General features: G+C 38.6%; 1 protein-coding gene across 6 annotated transcripts in view; it reads left to right on the top strand.

Moving 5' to 3' along the window:
* The window catches only part of VPS41 (VPS41 subunit of HOPS complex), a 111,762-nt gene that overhangs the window by 38,152 nt on the left and 57,071 nt on the right, over window positions 1–16,539 (top strand). For all 6 annotated transcript variants that reach the window (XM_059849624.1, XM_059849615.1, XM_059849634.1 and 3 more), the window contains 3 exons: window positions 9,649–9,723; window positions 15,237–15,299; window positions 16,431–16,496. In XM_059849624.1, coding sequence (XP_059705607.1) covers window positions 9,649–9,723; window positions 15,237–15,299; window positions 16,431–16,496 — 204 coding nt within the window. The remainder of the gene's footprint in view (window positions 1–9,648; window positions 9,724–15,236; window positions 15,300–16,430; window positions 16,497–16,539) is intronic.

Below are 16,539 nucleotides of genomic sequence, written 5' to 3'. Positions count from 1 at the left end.
AACTAAACCTCCTTGGTGTGAATATTAGTAAATTTTCAGCAAATGAAACTTCAGATGGTGTAAATATAGAGTATGCTACTTTGTTGCAGGCAGTGGTGAGCATCTTTTTCTTTACCTCCTACAGCTGCATTTTCAATTTAGACTTTTGTGTTATTGTGCTTTGTTTCTCAGCTATGTGTAAATACATAAGATATGTGTGTACTTCTATCTTTTTGTGGGTAAATCGTGGTACAGCTTCAGAATGTGGGTTTCAAGTTGCTTTTGCCTGTATTGTATCAATGAAATTCTACAAATACACAAAATACATGTCAGTGCGACACTGCAGCATTTGGGGCAAGAGAAGTGCATGGATTCAGTTTCTTTTTGAAGACAGTTCCTCAGTACAAGAGATCTCTGGGTATGAGATGGGACACACAACATATAATACAGTTGTGCTTGGCTGTTGCTGAGGATTTGAGGTGCTTTTCAAAGCAAGTTCCTCATCCTACATAGAGCAAGTTTTGTATTTTGTGAGGATCTTAGCTTAGTTATGACAATATCTGAGGTGGTTTCTGTTTGCAAATCAGTATTTTACACTTGGATACCTCCGCCATGGTGGAAATAATACAAACATAATAATGGTAGTCCATACTCCAGTAGGCTAACGGATACAACCATGGGTTGATTGATCATATTGCTGTACATTGGAGCTTTACATGCTTGTTTATGTGAATGGCATACAGATGAAAAAAGAATAAATGAAAAGTAGGCACATTTTAAGAGACAGGGTTTTTTTTATTACAGTGCAATTCTGTTCATACAATTTGCCTTAGTATGGAGAACAGCTACATAATCATTTTGCATGTCCAGACTGATATTCATGCAGCAGAAAAGACCCTTGGGTATTTTTCTTATTTTCGTATATATATGTATGTGTATGCACGGTGTCGCATCCCCCTGAGGGAAACTGCAAGGAGTTCTTTTAGAAATGGATGGTCAGGAACTAAATTAAGGCAAAGAAGGCAGACGTTGTATCTGAGAACTGTTTATTGGTAGTGAAAAAAACAAAAATTAAAAGGAGTTGCCCAAACGAAAGAGGGCTGGAAAAGACAGAAGAGAAGGAACGAAAATTGAAAAGGAGTGGGGAAAAGAGGAGGGAGAGAGGAGAGAGGAGACAGAGAGGAAAAGAGGGCGTTGCCACCTGCGAGTCAGGGGGAAGTGCCGCCGGTGTCCGGGCGGCGAGCGGTGCGCACGCCGCCTGCCTGTGCACGGGCTGGCTCCTAACGAGCCGACACGGCTCCCGGAGAGGCGCGCCTCCCGCGGCGACGGCCCTAAGACACGCGGAGTAGGCGCTCCGACCGGAGGTTCAGGACCCTAGACAGGGTCGGGGCGAGCGTCGCAGTGCAGGGCTCGATCGGAGCAGCCGGCTTGAACGCAAGTAGCTCAGGCAAAGATGCGCGGGCGAAGCGGCTGGGCGATGGTCAGAGACACGGGGAGGCAGGACAGGCACGAGGGCGAGCAAGAGCCAGCGAAGGCAGAAGAGCCAAAAGGCAGGCTGGGGTCAGGGCAAAGGAGGGAGCGAGCAAGCCAGCAAGAGCACAGCAGTGAGCAACGTCGGGCCCCTCAGCAGGCTGAAGCCAAAGGTTAAAAGCAGGTCTCAAAAACCCCCGGTCAAAAGACAAGTCTCCAGAAAGACACAAAAAGCATAGTCTCCAAAGCTCCCCACTGCTCATGGTGCGGTTACTTTTTATGCTCTCTGGCTCTTCCCAAAGTCTGCCTGCTGGGGAGTTCTGTGTCTCCTACTGGCTGTCCCATGGGAGGAGGTGAAGTCCCATGTTGCTAAGGTGAAGTCCTCCCAGAGACAAGGCTTCTTCAGGTTGCTTCCTGCATGTGGCAGATATGCAGCCCCTCCCCCATGTGCCTCTGACAATCAGTGTTGAGATAAAGCTAAATTGGTTCCTCACACACAGGTAAATAATTATGTTTAAATTAATTTAGGAAAAGTTTATGAAAATTCTTTTTAAAAAGTCAATGAAAGCACTGATTAAGGGGGTTGTAGAAGTGATGGGAACCTCATGAAGAAAAATGAGCTTTGCTGTAAGTATGATTGAACAGTGCTTTGCTTTTCACACTCCTAATGTGCATGTGGTTTGCCTGCAAACCATGGCTAAAAGGCATGAAGTCACAGACAACTATTAAAATGTTTAGATTCCTAGTTTGTAAATATTGCATTTCTCACAGAATTGGAGTGAAATCCAGTTTTGTGTTTCGTGTTCATCCACTTCAAATCCACTGGGATGCAGCATTTGTGAAAGAATCAATTATCCATTTGTTAGTTGGGGGAGCTTTACAAATTATACATTAGCAGATTGATTTCTCAGGTTCACCATTGGGGGACTGATTGTATAAGGTGGGTTGATGATGAGTGTCAGGGGAGAAAGAATTGCCACAAAGAACACAATTAAAAGAAGCTTTCTGAGTGGCCATGAATTTACGTCTAATTGAAGAGCTGACTTAATCCATAGTAAGAGCATTTATTTCAAGCATTTTACATTAGGTAATTGATTATCACATGAGGTACATTTGCTGCTAGATATTTGATTTTCCTTTCCTTTAAATTTAGGATTTTGCAAGTCTCCATTTAGATCTTTATGTCCAAGGTGTCTGCTAGCTTTCTCTCCTGCTACCTAAACTTCTCTTTCATCCATTAAGGTAACATTTTTTTTTGTTCTATAGTGTCAGCTTGACATTATTGATTTTGAACAGTCAAACTTACTTATGTTGTCCAGAATTCCAAACATGTCTCCATCAGAAAGAAAACTGCAGCTAATAGAAATTCAGCTGAAGGTATTTCTTCCTTCTTTGCTGGTACTTCAAAAGTGTATGAAATTCTGAAGCTATTCCCAGGTAAATAATTTAAGTGTATTTCCATTCCTAACTAACAGGATCCAGCTTATTGCCAAATTTGAATTATGTTGCTTGAGAAATTCAGTGTGTTATTATCACTTATACAGTACCGGAAGTATCATTCTGATCACAAAGTTGTTGTGTATTTTTACTTGATTGGCCTAATGGTAGGGGTCCTGATTAGGTACAAAAAAGATTATCCAATGTAGTGCTAATAAAATAATAAATAATAGTTTTTTCAACATTTTATATACAGGTGCCTCTGGTTTTATGACATGAGGTTTAAAATTAGTTTATCTTTATTATGTGTTCTAAATTTTAGGTTCTTTTACATCCTACAGGTTTTTTTCAACACACATTTAAAATACCTCTACAGCAGTCAAGTGACCAAACCCCAGTGTTTATCATGGTTCCAATTGTATTAAATAATCAGTCCTTCAGATTATGATGAGTCAGTGACTACTTTTGTCTTCTCTAACCTTGAGTGATTCTTCATCTTTTGTAGACATGTAAAGGTAGATCGTGCAGGAGGGACATTTATTCCTTTACTGTAAAATCCAAAGCCTGTTTTCTTTTGTCAGACAAATAAACTTATCAGTGGGTTAGCTGGACAAAGCTTTAAAAAAAAAAAGCACAAGGGAAAGGCAGTTGTAACTTTATGCCTGAGTTTATAACATTTAATTAAAAAATGAAAAAGCAAGGTGGGAGGGGGTGACCCACAATATTATTTATGTTCCTCCTTTCTAAAATATCAAAATTATCCACAGGGTATTGGATGCAATTGAATGCAATTAATTTTGATGCAATTTAATTTAATTAATTTAATGCAATTAAATTTGAAATAGTAAGTAGCTTTGCTGGCTGTCACAGAAGTTTATTTAAACAAATGATGGTTATGAAAAGAAGAATTGGAACTGATTCTGGAAGTAACACTTTGGTTTAGATAATATATGTACCAATTTTATCTGTGGTCTTTTCTTTCTGATTTCCTGGATGGGTTGAGATCTTGATTCTCAAACAGTTTTCCAGTGGAACATAGTTCTGGAAATCATAGGCTTGACTGCTATTTAACTCTGAACAAGAAGAGTCTGGTATTAGAGTTCTTCCTGAAACTTTATTTTAAAATGCATGTATGTCGCAGTGAGGGAAGACTCGGGACAGCTCAATATGAGAATCAGCAAACTTTGTTTATTGATTAGAGCATCAGACATTTATGCACCACAAGTAATAAGCTCATGCATATTCTGTAAGCTAAGCAATCTATTGGTTATACTATAGGTATCAGTTCTCCCCCTTACTTCTTCATTCCTTTCGACTTACATCTCCCTTTTCTCATGTCTCTCTCTCAGCTACATTATCCTGTTATCATACTATAGCTGTACTCAAGGCCACGGCGGCCTTGCAGGTGCAAGGACTCAGATTAACTGGGTCCGGTACTTTTCCAATTCTCCGCTATCCAAAGCATGTCTACCTGGCCTTTGTAACTATCAACCCTCCACACATGTAATATTCCGTCTGGACTATCGTCACTTTCTGAGCTCCACAGAAAGTTCAGACTTTTAATGTCAGTGAATAGGCTAATAGTCAATGTGCTAGTTTGACTTGAGTACAGAATAAAATTTACTCTGTGTTTGCTTTGCCTTGTGTATGTCATTTCCTGTCGAAACTTAGCTAGAGGTTTGTGTAAATGAGCAGGTGTCTATTAGCTGAATTTCGTTGTTTTCCCTGATTGTCATCTGTGTATGGTGCAGACAAAAAGGAAAAAATAATAGGAGAAAGAAGAAGTTAATAGCAGCTGATGGAGGTGTTGGGCGTGCAGAAGGCTTGTACCAAATTTCAACTTATAATGAAATCGAATTGTTATGAAATCGAATTTCTCTTTAGAAATAGAACAGAATTTCTCTTTAGAAATAGAAGTCTGGAAGTATTGTGCACTATTTTGAATGTGGGGAAAATGCAAATGCTCTGGAATCACCCTTTTTTTCCACTGACAACATTCTAGAATCTTAGAATCACAGAATGTTAAGTGGTTAGAATGTAAAGATTACATAGGCTTAATCTCCCCTGCCATGGGCAGGGACACCTCCCCCTAGAAGAAGTTGCTCAAGGCCTTATTCAGACTAGCTTTGAACAGTATCAGGGTTGGGATATCCATAACCTCTCTGGGCAACCTGTTCAGTGTCTCACCACACTCACAGTATATAATTTCTTCCTAATATCTAACCTAAATTTCCCCTTTTTCATTTGTACTCATTACTCCTTGTCTTACCATTACAGTTCCTGAAGAGTCCCTCTCCAAACTTTCTTGTAGGTCCCTTTCAGGTACTGGAAGTTGGCCATGAGGTCTCCATGCAACCTTCTTTTCTCCAGGCTGAACAGCCTCACCTTTCTCAGCCTGTCTTCATAAAGGAGGTACTTCAGTCCTCTTACAAACTTCATGACCCTCCTTTGAACTTCCTCCAGCAGTTTCATGTCCTGATATTGGAGACACCAGAACTGAATGCAGCACTCCAGTTAGGATCTCACATGAGCAGAGTAGAGGGGCAGAATCCCCTCCTTTGACCTGCTGGCCACATTCCTTGTGATGCAGCCCAGGATTCAATTGGCTTTCTGAGCTATGAGCACACACAGCTGGCTCATGTGGGGTTTTTCATCACCAAGTTTTATCAGCCCCAGGTCTTTCTTAGCAGGGCTGCTGTCAGCTACTTCTCTGCCCAAGCCATTGGTGTATTCGGGATTGCAGTGACCCAGGTGTAGTGTCAGCAATGAAGAGAGACGGGGACTCCATGAAATGGTCAAAGAATCCAAATTTATTATGAAGTACAACTGCTTATATACTTATTCTAGGAAGGCTAGTAATGTTTTACTACCAGGATTGGGTTAATCATCATATAAACAAACTTATGCATTTTACAACATGTTTTGCATTTAACATCTCTTGCTTGAAGAGTTTGGTGCAATTTTCTTTTTCCAGTAAGTCCGTCTGATTTAATCTTCTTGCAATCTTGATTTAATCATCAAAGTTCTGTTTGCTATTGCCAAGGCATTCTGTTATCAAATCTCTTATGCTAACTGGGTCAAAGTCCATCATTTGCCTTGTGTGTCCCAATAGTGTAGGACCTTGCACTTAGCTTTGTTGAACTTCATGAGGTTTGCTTCAGCCCACATCTCTCAAGGTCCCTCTGGATGCCATTATCCCTTCCCTTCATCATGTCAACTGCACCACACAGACTGCTGTCATCAGTGAACTTGCTGAGGGTGTACTTGGTCCCTCTGTCCATGTCACCCACAAAGATGTTGAACAGTATCAGGCCCAGTATGGACCCCTGAGGGACACCAGTAACTGGTCTCCATGTGGACAATGAGGCATTAACCCAAACTCTGTGAGTGTGGCCATCCAGCCAGTTCTGTATCCACTGAGTGGTTCATCCATCAAATCCCTGTCTCTCCAGTCTGGAGACAAGGATGTCATGCAGGAGTGTGAAATACTTAGCATTTAGTCCAGGCAGACAATGTCAGTTGTTCTGTCCCTGTCCCCTAACACTGTAGCCCTGTCATAGAAGGTTGCCAAATTTGTTAGGCATGATTTTCTCCATGTAAAACCATTTTAGCTGTTACTAGTCACCTCTTTGTTGGCTGGGTACCTTAGCATAGTTTCCCATAGAATCTGCTGTGTGACCTTGCCTGGCACAGAGCTGAAACTGACTGGTCAGTAGTTCCCTGTATCTTCCACTTTTCCATTTTTAAAAATGAGGACTATATTTCCCTTTTCTCAGTTATCAAGGACTTCACCTGACACAATTTTTCAAAAACAATGGATAGTGCAGCAACTTCAGCTCCCTCAGGACCCACATATGAACCTCATTGGGTCCCATGGACTTGTGCACATTCAGGTTTCTTAGATGGTCTTGAACCTGATCCTCTCATTCAGGGGGCTTAAGATCTTCATCCTCACAGTCCCTGCATCTGCCTTTCATGACTTGGGTGGCATGGCTGGAGCACTTGCCAGTGAAAACAGAGGCACAGAAGTCATTGAGAGCCCCAGCCTCCTCTTCATCCAGGGTAGCCAGGTCTCCTATTTTCTTCCCACATCTTTTCTATCCCTAGTCTTTCTTTTGATTGCCACATTCCTGTAGAAAGCCCTTCCTGTTATCCTTAGTATCCTGCAGGAGAGGTTTTGCCTTACTGAGCACTGTTAATTACCTGAGTACAATCACACATTTAATCTCCAAAGTATTGCCATATGGCTTTCACATTACAACAGATAAATTCCATCATATTGATCCTCATCTTCAACGTTTATGTGAAGATAGCTTATGTAGTCCACTTTGCCTATTTTCTACACTTCATTTTTTCAGAATCAAACTTTATCAAAGCCATTTGACAGGAAAATAGGAATAGCGTGGACTTTATGATGGAGCCGTCAGCTCCTGTGGTGTGTTCTGGTTTGTGTCATTTTGTCTTAGGTTTTGTTGCAGTAGTGTCTCCAACAAGGCCCATCACACTGGAGTGCTGCCAGATCTGCTGTTGCTGTGATGTCAACTTGATGGTGGAGTAATGAGAAGAACATGACCAGTTGAACAGTGTACCTGAATGTATGACCCTGTACCAAGATGGTACTACTGAAGACAGACGTTTTGTCTTAGCAATTGCAAAATAACAAATGAAGAGAAGAAACTTAGTGGGAAAAGTTGTGGCAATTGCAACTTAGATGCAGCCCAGAACAAAAAAACCCATGCCACTTCTGTGATAAACTCAGTTAAACTTTCTATGCTTGTCCTTTCAGAAGGCCAGAGGTGTTCCTGGTAGTAGAGGGAATGTTGCAGAAATGCTAGCTTTTTCCCTGTGCACACCCCTAGACAGAGGCAAAGTCTTCTCTTGCAGCTTGATGAGCAAAACAGAAATTTAGAAAGGCATTTTTCAAGACAAGGCAGGAATAAAAGTGCATGCTGTTTATGAAGATTCTAGAAAGTCAGACTGACAACTGATACATCTTGCCTTAGTCAGCATCCTGCAGTCTTGGAATTAGCCAATTCTGTGTGTAATATCAGAGAATAGAGCTTTTACAAGGATGTTGGCCACACTATTAGATTGATAGGCTTGAGCTGTACTCTTCAACTTATACCCCCTAAATGTGACCGGAGGAACAGCTGTGGAGTGTGCACCAGCTGCCTGAACTGCTAGTCATGCACTGGTGTCTGGCCTTGAAATGTAGCAACTCAGCATAAACAAAAATACTTCTGGAGCACATAAGTATAAAGAAAATTTGTTTAAATTCCCAGTGAACTTCTTTGCAAAGAACACACTGTGGAAAGACCACTTTGTGATAAGCATTAAGTGCAATATTTCCAGGTGCCATTTTGTGGTGAGACCAAGAATTATATATTCTGCGCATAAGAAAGCAGGAAAGCAAAAGGGCAGTGTAATTTTCAACTCATCAGGCGACTATGGCAGTGCAGTGTTCAGTTGTTCAATCAACCTTGATTATAGAAAAGCTTCTAGAAAATATGACTTGGGCATATGCTATTTTCAAAGTGGATGAGAGGAAAGCTTCCCTTTCTCTGAGTTGGAATTTGTTCTGTGTGCAAAAGATTATGGGGGGAAAGACTTTCCGGAAGGTGTGAGAACACCTCAGTTTATCTGCTGTAGAATAGCCCATGTGGAGAGTGTGTTTTTATATATTTATTATAAATTTTTAATGCAATTCCAGCTGTCATAGCAAATATAAGGACCTGTGATACTTCGGACACAGTTGTGTTGCATCTGATCCCACAAGTCCAGTGCTCTTCCAGCGACAGTTTGTTTTTACACAAACGTATGATGGATTTCTTTTATCATGCTCAGAACCACAGGAGTGGTCTAAGTTGTGGTTTAATCCATTCAATATTTTATGAGAATAAGAAAAGTGGTTCTTAAAAGTGTGAGAGACTTACCTGTTGGAAGATCCTTCAGTGATTCTTCAAATGGTGAGTTATTTGTTACAGAGGGTGAAATCAGGATCATGGTACATAAGACATTTCTTGGTACCTGAATATAATTGACTTGGTTTTTGTATGCAAGAGGATATGCATCAGGTTATCCAAATGATGTTATGAGTTAGCCCTCCATACCTCAGGTATGAGTAGCTGTTTAAGCTGATAAACAGTAGAAGATACTGTCTAACCCTGTAGGTCAGAACCAAAAGTATATTTGGGTAGAGAAGGGAAGATTTATTAAATCAGGATGGTTTTCAAGCTTTTCTCTGTATTTGTCTAAGAACAAGTAAACCTATGTTGCACTTCAATACCTTATAATACTTCTGAGAACAGTATTAGAGCCAAAAATGAAAGTAAGAGAAGGAATTTGAAAAAACAAATAATTACAAGCCTAGCCATCAGACCAAAATAGAAAAGTTTCCAGTCGTTCTGATGCCTGTGTGGTCACCGTATTTTATCCAAAGTTTTGATAGCGGGAACTAATAGCCAAGGTGCACAGGCACAGATGCTTAAGGTCTGGGAGCCTGGCACTTCATGGGAGTTCCAGAGCCCTGAGGCAGGTGACTGCAAAAGGAAAATCAAAATTTTGAAGTTGGGTGGAAGATTGGAAAGAAGACTGCGTTTTGGCTTTGTCATAGAAATACATTATCTGTGAGGATTTTTTGATTCATGCAACTAAACATTACTCAGTCGTTAACATGTAAATCTTTGAAAGTGCAAGGAATGTTAAAGTATGTCATTGGTGATGTAACTTTAAACGTATTTTTTCCTTGTTTTCTTTCTTTAGAGCCCAGTGAAGATAAATCAGATCAGCCTGGATGAAAGTGGAGAACACATGGGTGTTTGCTCAGAAGATGGGAAGGTACAACAAATCTCTTCATAATTTGTTGAGGTAGTAGGTAGTCCTAGTATAACCTGTGGAGTTGATTCCTGCATTGAGGACCACTACTTTGACCATACATTTTGAGAACGAACTCATCTTTGAATAGTTAAAATCAAAGTCAAATATATTTTGCACAAATATGCTGTAGGAAAAGTAATTACAAGAATGTCAATAATGTAACTGCTATTAAGCTGAATAACAGCTGTGACGGGAGGACGTGTCAACTTAATCATTACTACTGTGCCAGTTATACTTCAGTGACTACTTTGCTGTTCCTGCAAGACAGTAGTTTAATGCCTTTCTGCTATAAATCCACAAAATTGGATTTTGTGGACATGATTTCTGTGGGCTGGTGGTTTTCATTTTCACACACTTTATGAATGTTTCTCTTGAATTACAGAATCTTTTGATAAACAATCATAGTTTATCAGAAGAACAAAGTGTCTTACAACAGCCGCATTAAATAAATGTAAAATCAATATATGTACAGTTTCCTAAAAAACCTTCTTCCTTGACTGAGGACATATATCATTTGTGTAGTGTATAAGTAGCAATTATCAGTGCTTCTCTTGAATGTTGAGCTGTGACATTTAGTGGTTTTGGTGATTGATTTCCAGTTATAAGAATGTCTTTTTGTATTTTCAGTGGATGATAGTATTTTCTAATGTTGGTTTGCAATGAAAAAGTTCTAATGCACAGTGTGTATTTATGCTTATTTTTTAATGTAGTGCCCATATACAAATGCAGTGCATTAAAAGTGATTTAAATAATTTCTCAATATCTAACTTACTTCTCAGGAGAGCATTTCTTACGCAGTAGACTTGGGGGAGGAGGAGTGCAGGTAATCCTAATGTTGCATTCACTTGAAGTTCTTTAAATTAAAATACAGCTGGAATTTGCAATGGGAAAAATGGGGAAACAACCCCTTTAGGCTGTGTGCATTTGGGTTTTTTCATTCCAAACAGAGTTTTTTGTCCCTCAACAGGCAGGCAGCCAGTTTGTGGATCCAGTCCTTTTATTTCTCAGAGATACCTTGATGTCAGTATCTTGGCCCAGTAGTTAGGATACTAGTGCCTATCAAAGTGGTTATAGAATTTTATATCCCATGTGAAACACCACAAGAGTATCCTATTTGTCTAAGCAAGATAAGGCAAGGGTCAGAAATTGTGCAAGCTAATAAAAATTTTGAGCTGGCATTGTTTGTTTGGGTTTTCCTATGGTGTTGGGGAGCAAGCATTTACTGTAAGGGCTCCTCAGATGTGACTGTGGATGACTGTCAGTAATCCACTGTGCTGAGGTGAGACTGCAAGCCATACACATTTTTTTTGTATACTAAGCTAATATTAAATATACTTATTTCATTTCAGAAATACTGAAAAACCCATAATCACGCCTCTGGTATAGCTCTATTTGAAAAGGCTTCAATACTTTAAATGGTGACTCTGTCTTCATTTAGTAAAATAGCAATTGTGGATCCAGTGTATGGCATTGCATACTATACAAGGCAGTCTAAAATACAGTCCCACAGCCACAGGGATGTAGTATCATAGGTACAATATTCAGCATATTTGCATTCATAGAGTCCAGGAACATTGATGCTTCACCATGTTCTACACTCGTGAAAAACTCATCTAGAGATTTGAAAGATCTGGGTATTTTAGAATTTAGATTTTCCACATCATCCAGAAAGATTCGTGTCTGTGAAATAATCCAGCCCTGAAACTGATTAAAATAAATAGTTTAATGTTGTGCTACTGTATAAGAAAATGACAGATTCCCAGCCAGATAATATAGCATTTATAGATTCTGGTCATAACAAAAGTGTAACTTTTGTTCCTTATAGCTCTTACCTTACTGCAGTGGGAGCATTGATATTGTGATCAGTTAAAATATTTGTACAAGTAGTTACAAAGTCTTTATAAACTTGATTAAATATGTAAAAGTGGTGAAATCCTTAAAAAGAAAACAAGGGGGGAACACTAAAGCAGTACAGTAAAAACAGTTTAGTTTTCTTAAATCAGTTTTAAACCAAAAAGCAGATGTAAAGAAGAGGCCTGGGAATTTTGAGTCAGCTCCAAGTATATTCTGCCAATTAATGAAGATATGTTCTCTTTTGCTATAAGCAGAGTGTATTTTCACATATCGAAGTGGATCCAGTATGATAGAGATGGAAACCATTTATTTTCTTGCAGGAAGGCCTTATGATGAGAACCTCCTCCTCATATCTGTTCTGCTGATAAATTTTATTTTTTTTTCTGACTCTCAAACTAGATTTGATTTAGCTGTATAGACTGGGGAGAGACCACAGAAGCACAGTACAATTTTCTAACCCTCTTCTTGACAATCAACATCCAGACCCAACATCAAAACCTGTCACATGTATGTCCTACATGTCCAATAAATGCTTTGGGAGCCACTTGCAGCTTTTCTGTACTACACATTTGGTTCTTTGAAAACCTTCCTTTCTAATGAAGTTAGCTGCAGCTCATCACCACTGTCATGGAAAGGAGCAGAAATCATAACCAACACCAGCCCTCTAGTCTAGATGCTGGATATTGAAATGTTAGGGTATAAGAGAATTTTGATGCTCAGATACATAGAACAGGAAGCAGGCTGGCATCCTCAGAATTGCGGAGATTTTTAGATTGTTTTTTTTTTGTGTTTTGTATGTAGTTAATTGTATACTATCTTGAAAAACCTGGATATGACTCTCAATTTTGCTAAAGCTTCCATGTCATTACATAAGAAGAGTGTAATTGGCACTCTTATTCTGGCTTATAACATTTTTTATACGAAGAAATATAAATTATATTGAAAACCCATGTGCTTGTGTATTTTGGTGTCATCTCTAATGCCTGTAACAATATTGATGTTAAGAATATCTGTGAATTACATTGTTATTACGTTGATAATTTTTCAAGAAACATAACTTGTTTTCCTGCCTTTTGGTCACTGAAGGTTGCTTAGTTATTCCACATGTGGAAGCAAAGAAGCAGCTAAGTCTGGATGCACTGGAGTGGTGGGTTCTGGATATTTAAAATCAGACAGGACTAGCAAAATGTAGTGGAATCATAAAATCCTTTTTCTAGCTGCCTAAGAGCATCGTGAACAGAGTGGGCAGGGAAAGTAGAAATAGATAAATCCAATATAGGTTTGTAATAGCAAAAGGATCACTTTCTTTCTGAAGAATATGAGACATTAAGAAATAATAAACTGTTAGATGATGTCCCTAGAATAAACATGATAGCATGTATTTTTTGTGGAATTGTTTTTTCCTCTTAGCTCACTCCATGTTGCTGGAATACTCCAAAAGAAATATCATATTGCCATATTCAGTGATATATTAGGAAAATGTTGAAGGCACTGTTGCTAATTTTGATTAATTATTTGTAATTTGAGAGGGCTGTTTTGTAATTTTTGAGGATTCTGCTTTCACAGAATTTGCAGTGTTATGTTTTTACCGTGTATGTTCTTTTTTCTTCTTTCTTTTTTCTGTCTTATTTTCTCTTTCCTCTGTTTCTTATTTTGTGTGGGCTATTGTACCAAATATGTTGTGCCAGCTGATAAAAACAAAAAACCCAGAAAGCAAAATCCTCTAGACATCAGCCCAGAGGTTTTCTAGGCTTACAGCCAGGTCCAATTCAAATACAACCCTTTGGCTGGCTTACATAATCACAGCTTTGTGATACATCTCACAGTCTCCAAATATTGATTTCTCTAATCCATTGGAGCAGTAGCTCAGCCCTACACAGTGCATGCAGAAGTATTTTTAAAGTGTGTTGTTAGAGGCAGTATATTTGCTAATGAGTAATGGACTGAACTGATAATGCTTGGGAGATGTATCCAGGAAACAAGCTTGAAAGAAAAACAAGGTGGTTGGAGATATTTTTAACTTCACTGAGACTGCTGAACTTTGAGCCACTCTAAGGATGTCCTAGTTCCTTGCAGATGGCTTAGTTCCTCTTGTGGTTTTTCTGAAGTTTAATATTTTTAGTTTGTCTTCTTGACCATCTGCAGGAATTTTTGGTGTTCTTGGGCTCTGAATTATCTTTTTAGAGCAATTAAGCCTCACATTTTGTGGCCTGTTACTGATATTTACTGACTTTATTCTTCAGGTCTTTCTCTAAAGGGATTTATATTTTCTCATTACTATTATTTTTTTGTTTCCCCGTCTGAAGGAGTCATGATGAGAAGAAAGAAATAGGGTTAAAAGATCTGTTAGAGTGCTTGAGTCCAATGCTGAACATGCAGAACAGAGGTACTGAAGGGATTACCTTTTCCAGAAAATTTTCCAGAAAATAATGAGAGCCTATCTGAGAGCATTCTTAAGTAGATTTGCTGTCAGATACATTTCCTCACTGATCACTCCATGGGATGCTCTTTTTTCTCCCTTCCTCCAGTGGTGTTCATCTCTCCTTGGATGAGTTTGTTTCAACAAACAAACTCAAGCTTCTGACATAATGAAAAAGCAAACCGTTTATTATTCTTTCTGGAAAGCATAGTTAGTAAATCAGTTACTAATTTCTGGCCATAAGTCTTCAGCCCCATTTTATTCCTAAATTCTGTAGGAACTAGGCAGTCAACTGTCTCATCTGAGAGTAAGGAAAGGGAATATTGTTTATTGAATGAGGGGACATGAGTCCAAAAGAGGGCTGTACTTAAAATAATCTAAAGATACCTTATTCTGTAGTCATATCATCTAGTAATATTTCATTAACACTTTATATCTCTGTACTTGTTCTGAATTAAAGGCAAGGAAACATTTTAAAAATCTGTTAATTCTCTTGACAGTAGAAAGTTTTTTTTAATTCAATGTTGACATTTCTTCAGATGGATTGATTCTGATAGATATGATTGTCTATGGTTGCAACTCCTTTGCTGACTCTTAAATGTACTGATACCTTGATATAAGTGAGAAGGGAGGAATCTTCAGAGAAAGAAATTTCCAGTGATCATGGAATAAAACAAAATTGAACTGTATGCACTTGGGAGGAGGAGAGGATGCCTAAAAATATATGGAACTTGGATTTCAGTCTGGTTTTACTTTATTGTCACAAGTTTATTTTCTTATGTAAACCCTGTATTGCTTGGAGGAAAAAAAAATCCTACCATTCTTTCTCAGAAAGGAAGAATTTTTAATTTATTTTCTCCTGAATGTTATTCTACTGCTCTTACCATAGTGAGGTTGCTATCTCTTAAGCAGATTTGATCAGCCTAAAGCAAAAGGAACTTATGGTTTTTATTGTGATTGTAATTAAAAAAAATAAGAGGAAAAATATTCATAAAAGTACTTCCATACTGCTGCAAATATCAGAGATATATCACTGTAGAAGACCAAGCCATATCAATTGTTCATTGTGTCTTCCTTTAGGAAGAAAGATGTCGCTGTTAGCATTCAAATTAATCTTCTAGTTGTTAGGTTTTTACTTTCAGTGTTAATTGTTCAGTGTAAATCAGGTAAATAATTTTTGTTTTTCAATATACCTTTTCAGGTACAAGTGTTTGGATTATATTCAGCAGAAGAGTTTCATGAAACGTTTGACTGTCCTATTAAAGTAAGTGCTTGTTTTAATCTTTAGTAATTGTGGTGGTATTGTCTTTAATAACAGAAAGGTCACATTCAATATAAATGAAAGAGAGGAATACAGCTTCCTTACAGTGTTATTCAAGTAACTAGGAAATAGTTCTCTATCTCAATATAAAAGCTTTTGATCTGGTTAGGTAGGAAGAAAGCCATTCTTGGTTTTGTAAGAAGTATTATTGAGTTTTTCAAATAAAAAAGGAAAGTGGAAGAGAAATTCTCCTGTTTCAGGTGTTACCTGTCTCAACATATTTCTTTATAGATTTGTGATACAAATTCTGAGGGTTCTGCTAAATGGAAGGTCAATACTTTGCAACCAGTTCGTATCCAATAAACCTACCTCAAAATAAGGCAATGGGCAGTGATACTGATGTGCCCTATATGAAGGGAAGACTTGAGTATAACTCTGCTTTAGAGAAGTGTGTCTGCCTGGCTGTTGAAAAAAGGACATCTACTAGGCATATGGGAAAATCCAGTACTTTTTAACAAGAAACGTTTCTTGTGGGAAGAAAGGCAATGTGGGCAAATGTTTTCATTTTTCTGCTTGGGGTCTTCCATGTTGCAGCTGCTCTTTAGGGTGTGGGGGAAAGGAATGAGATTGTTAAGTTTTCACTCATGCCAGATGTGACTCACTTGCCTTGTAGGGCTTTTACTGCTCATACAGCTGGATCTCCACACTTGTCATTGTAACACATAAGGCAAAGACACTGTTTAAGATGCTACACAGTGTTGTCCTCTGACAGGGCTGAGGTATGTGTGCCCTTCAGGCAGGCCCCAGACCAGATTTAATTGGGGTAACTCTTGCTCACAGCAATCCTGTTCAGATTGGTCCTAGTTCTGCAGCCTGCTATACAGAAAAGTAGCTATTCAGTGCAACATGGCACTCAGTGTCACGCTTGTCATACATCATATAATATGAAGAATTATCTTCTAAGAAAAACAAACAAGTGTCTCAAACAACTAGGCTTTACTTCAGAGAAAGAACTCAGCTGAAATACTTGATAATTGACAAAGGGTTATCTAGTTTAAAAAGTGATGTGGTGCTTCATGTAAACTCTTATTTAAGCCACAATCCTCTCTTTCCCTATTCCCCCATCATCCTCAGATTGTTGCTGTTCATCCTCAATTTGTAAGATCCCACTTCAAACAATTTGTAACAGGAGGAAAAAAGGTAAGCATTCTTAATGAACTTTGACTACCTTTAAATTGCCCTT

The sequence above is a fragment of the Haemorhous mexicanus genome, chromosome 1 (genome assembly GCF_027477595.1).
Source record: "Haemorhous mexicanus isolate bHaeMex1 chromosome 1, bHaeMex1.pri, whole genome shotgun sequence".
NCBI classification, from domain to species: Eukaryota; Metazoa; Chordata; class Aves; order Passeriformes; family Fringillidae; genus Haemorhous; species Haemorhous mexicanus.
The sequence above is the reverse complement of the archived record's forward strand: the minus strand, read 5'-3'. Positions and strand labels throughout refer to the sequence as shown.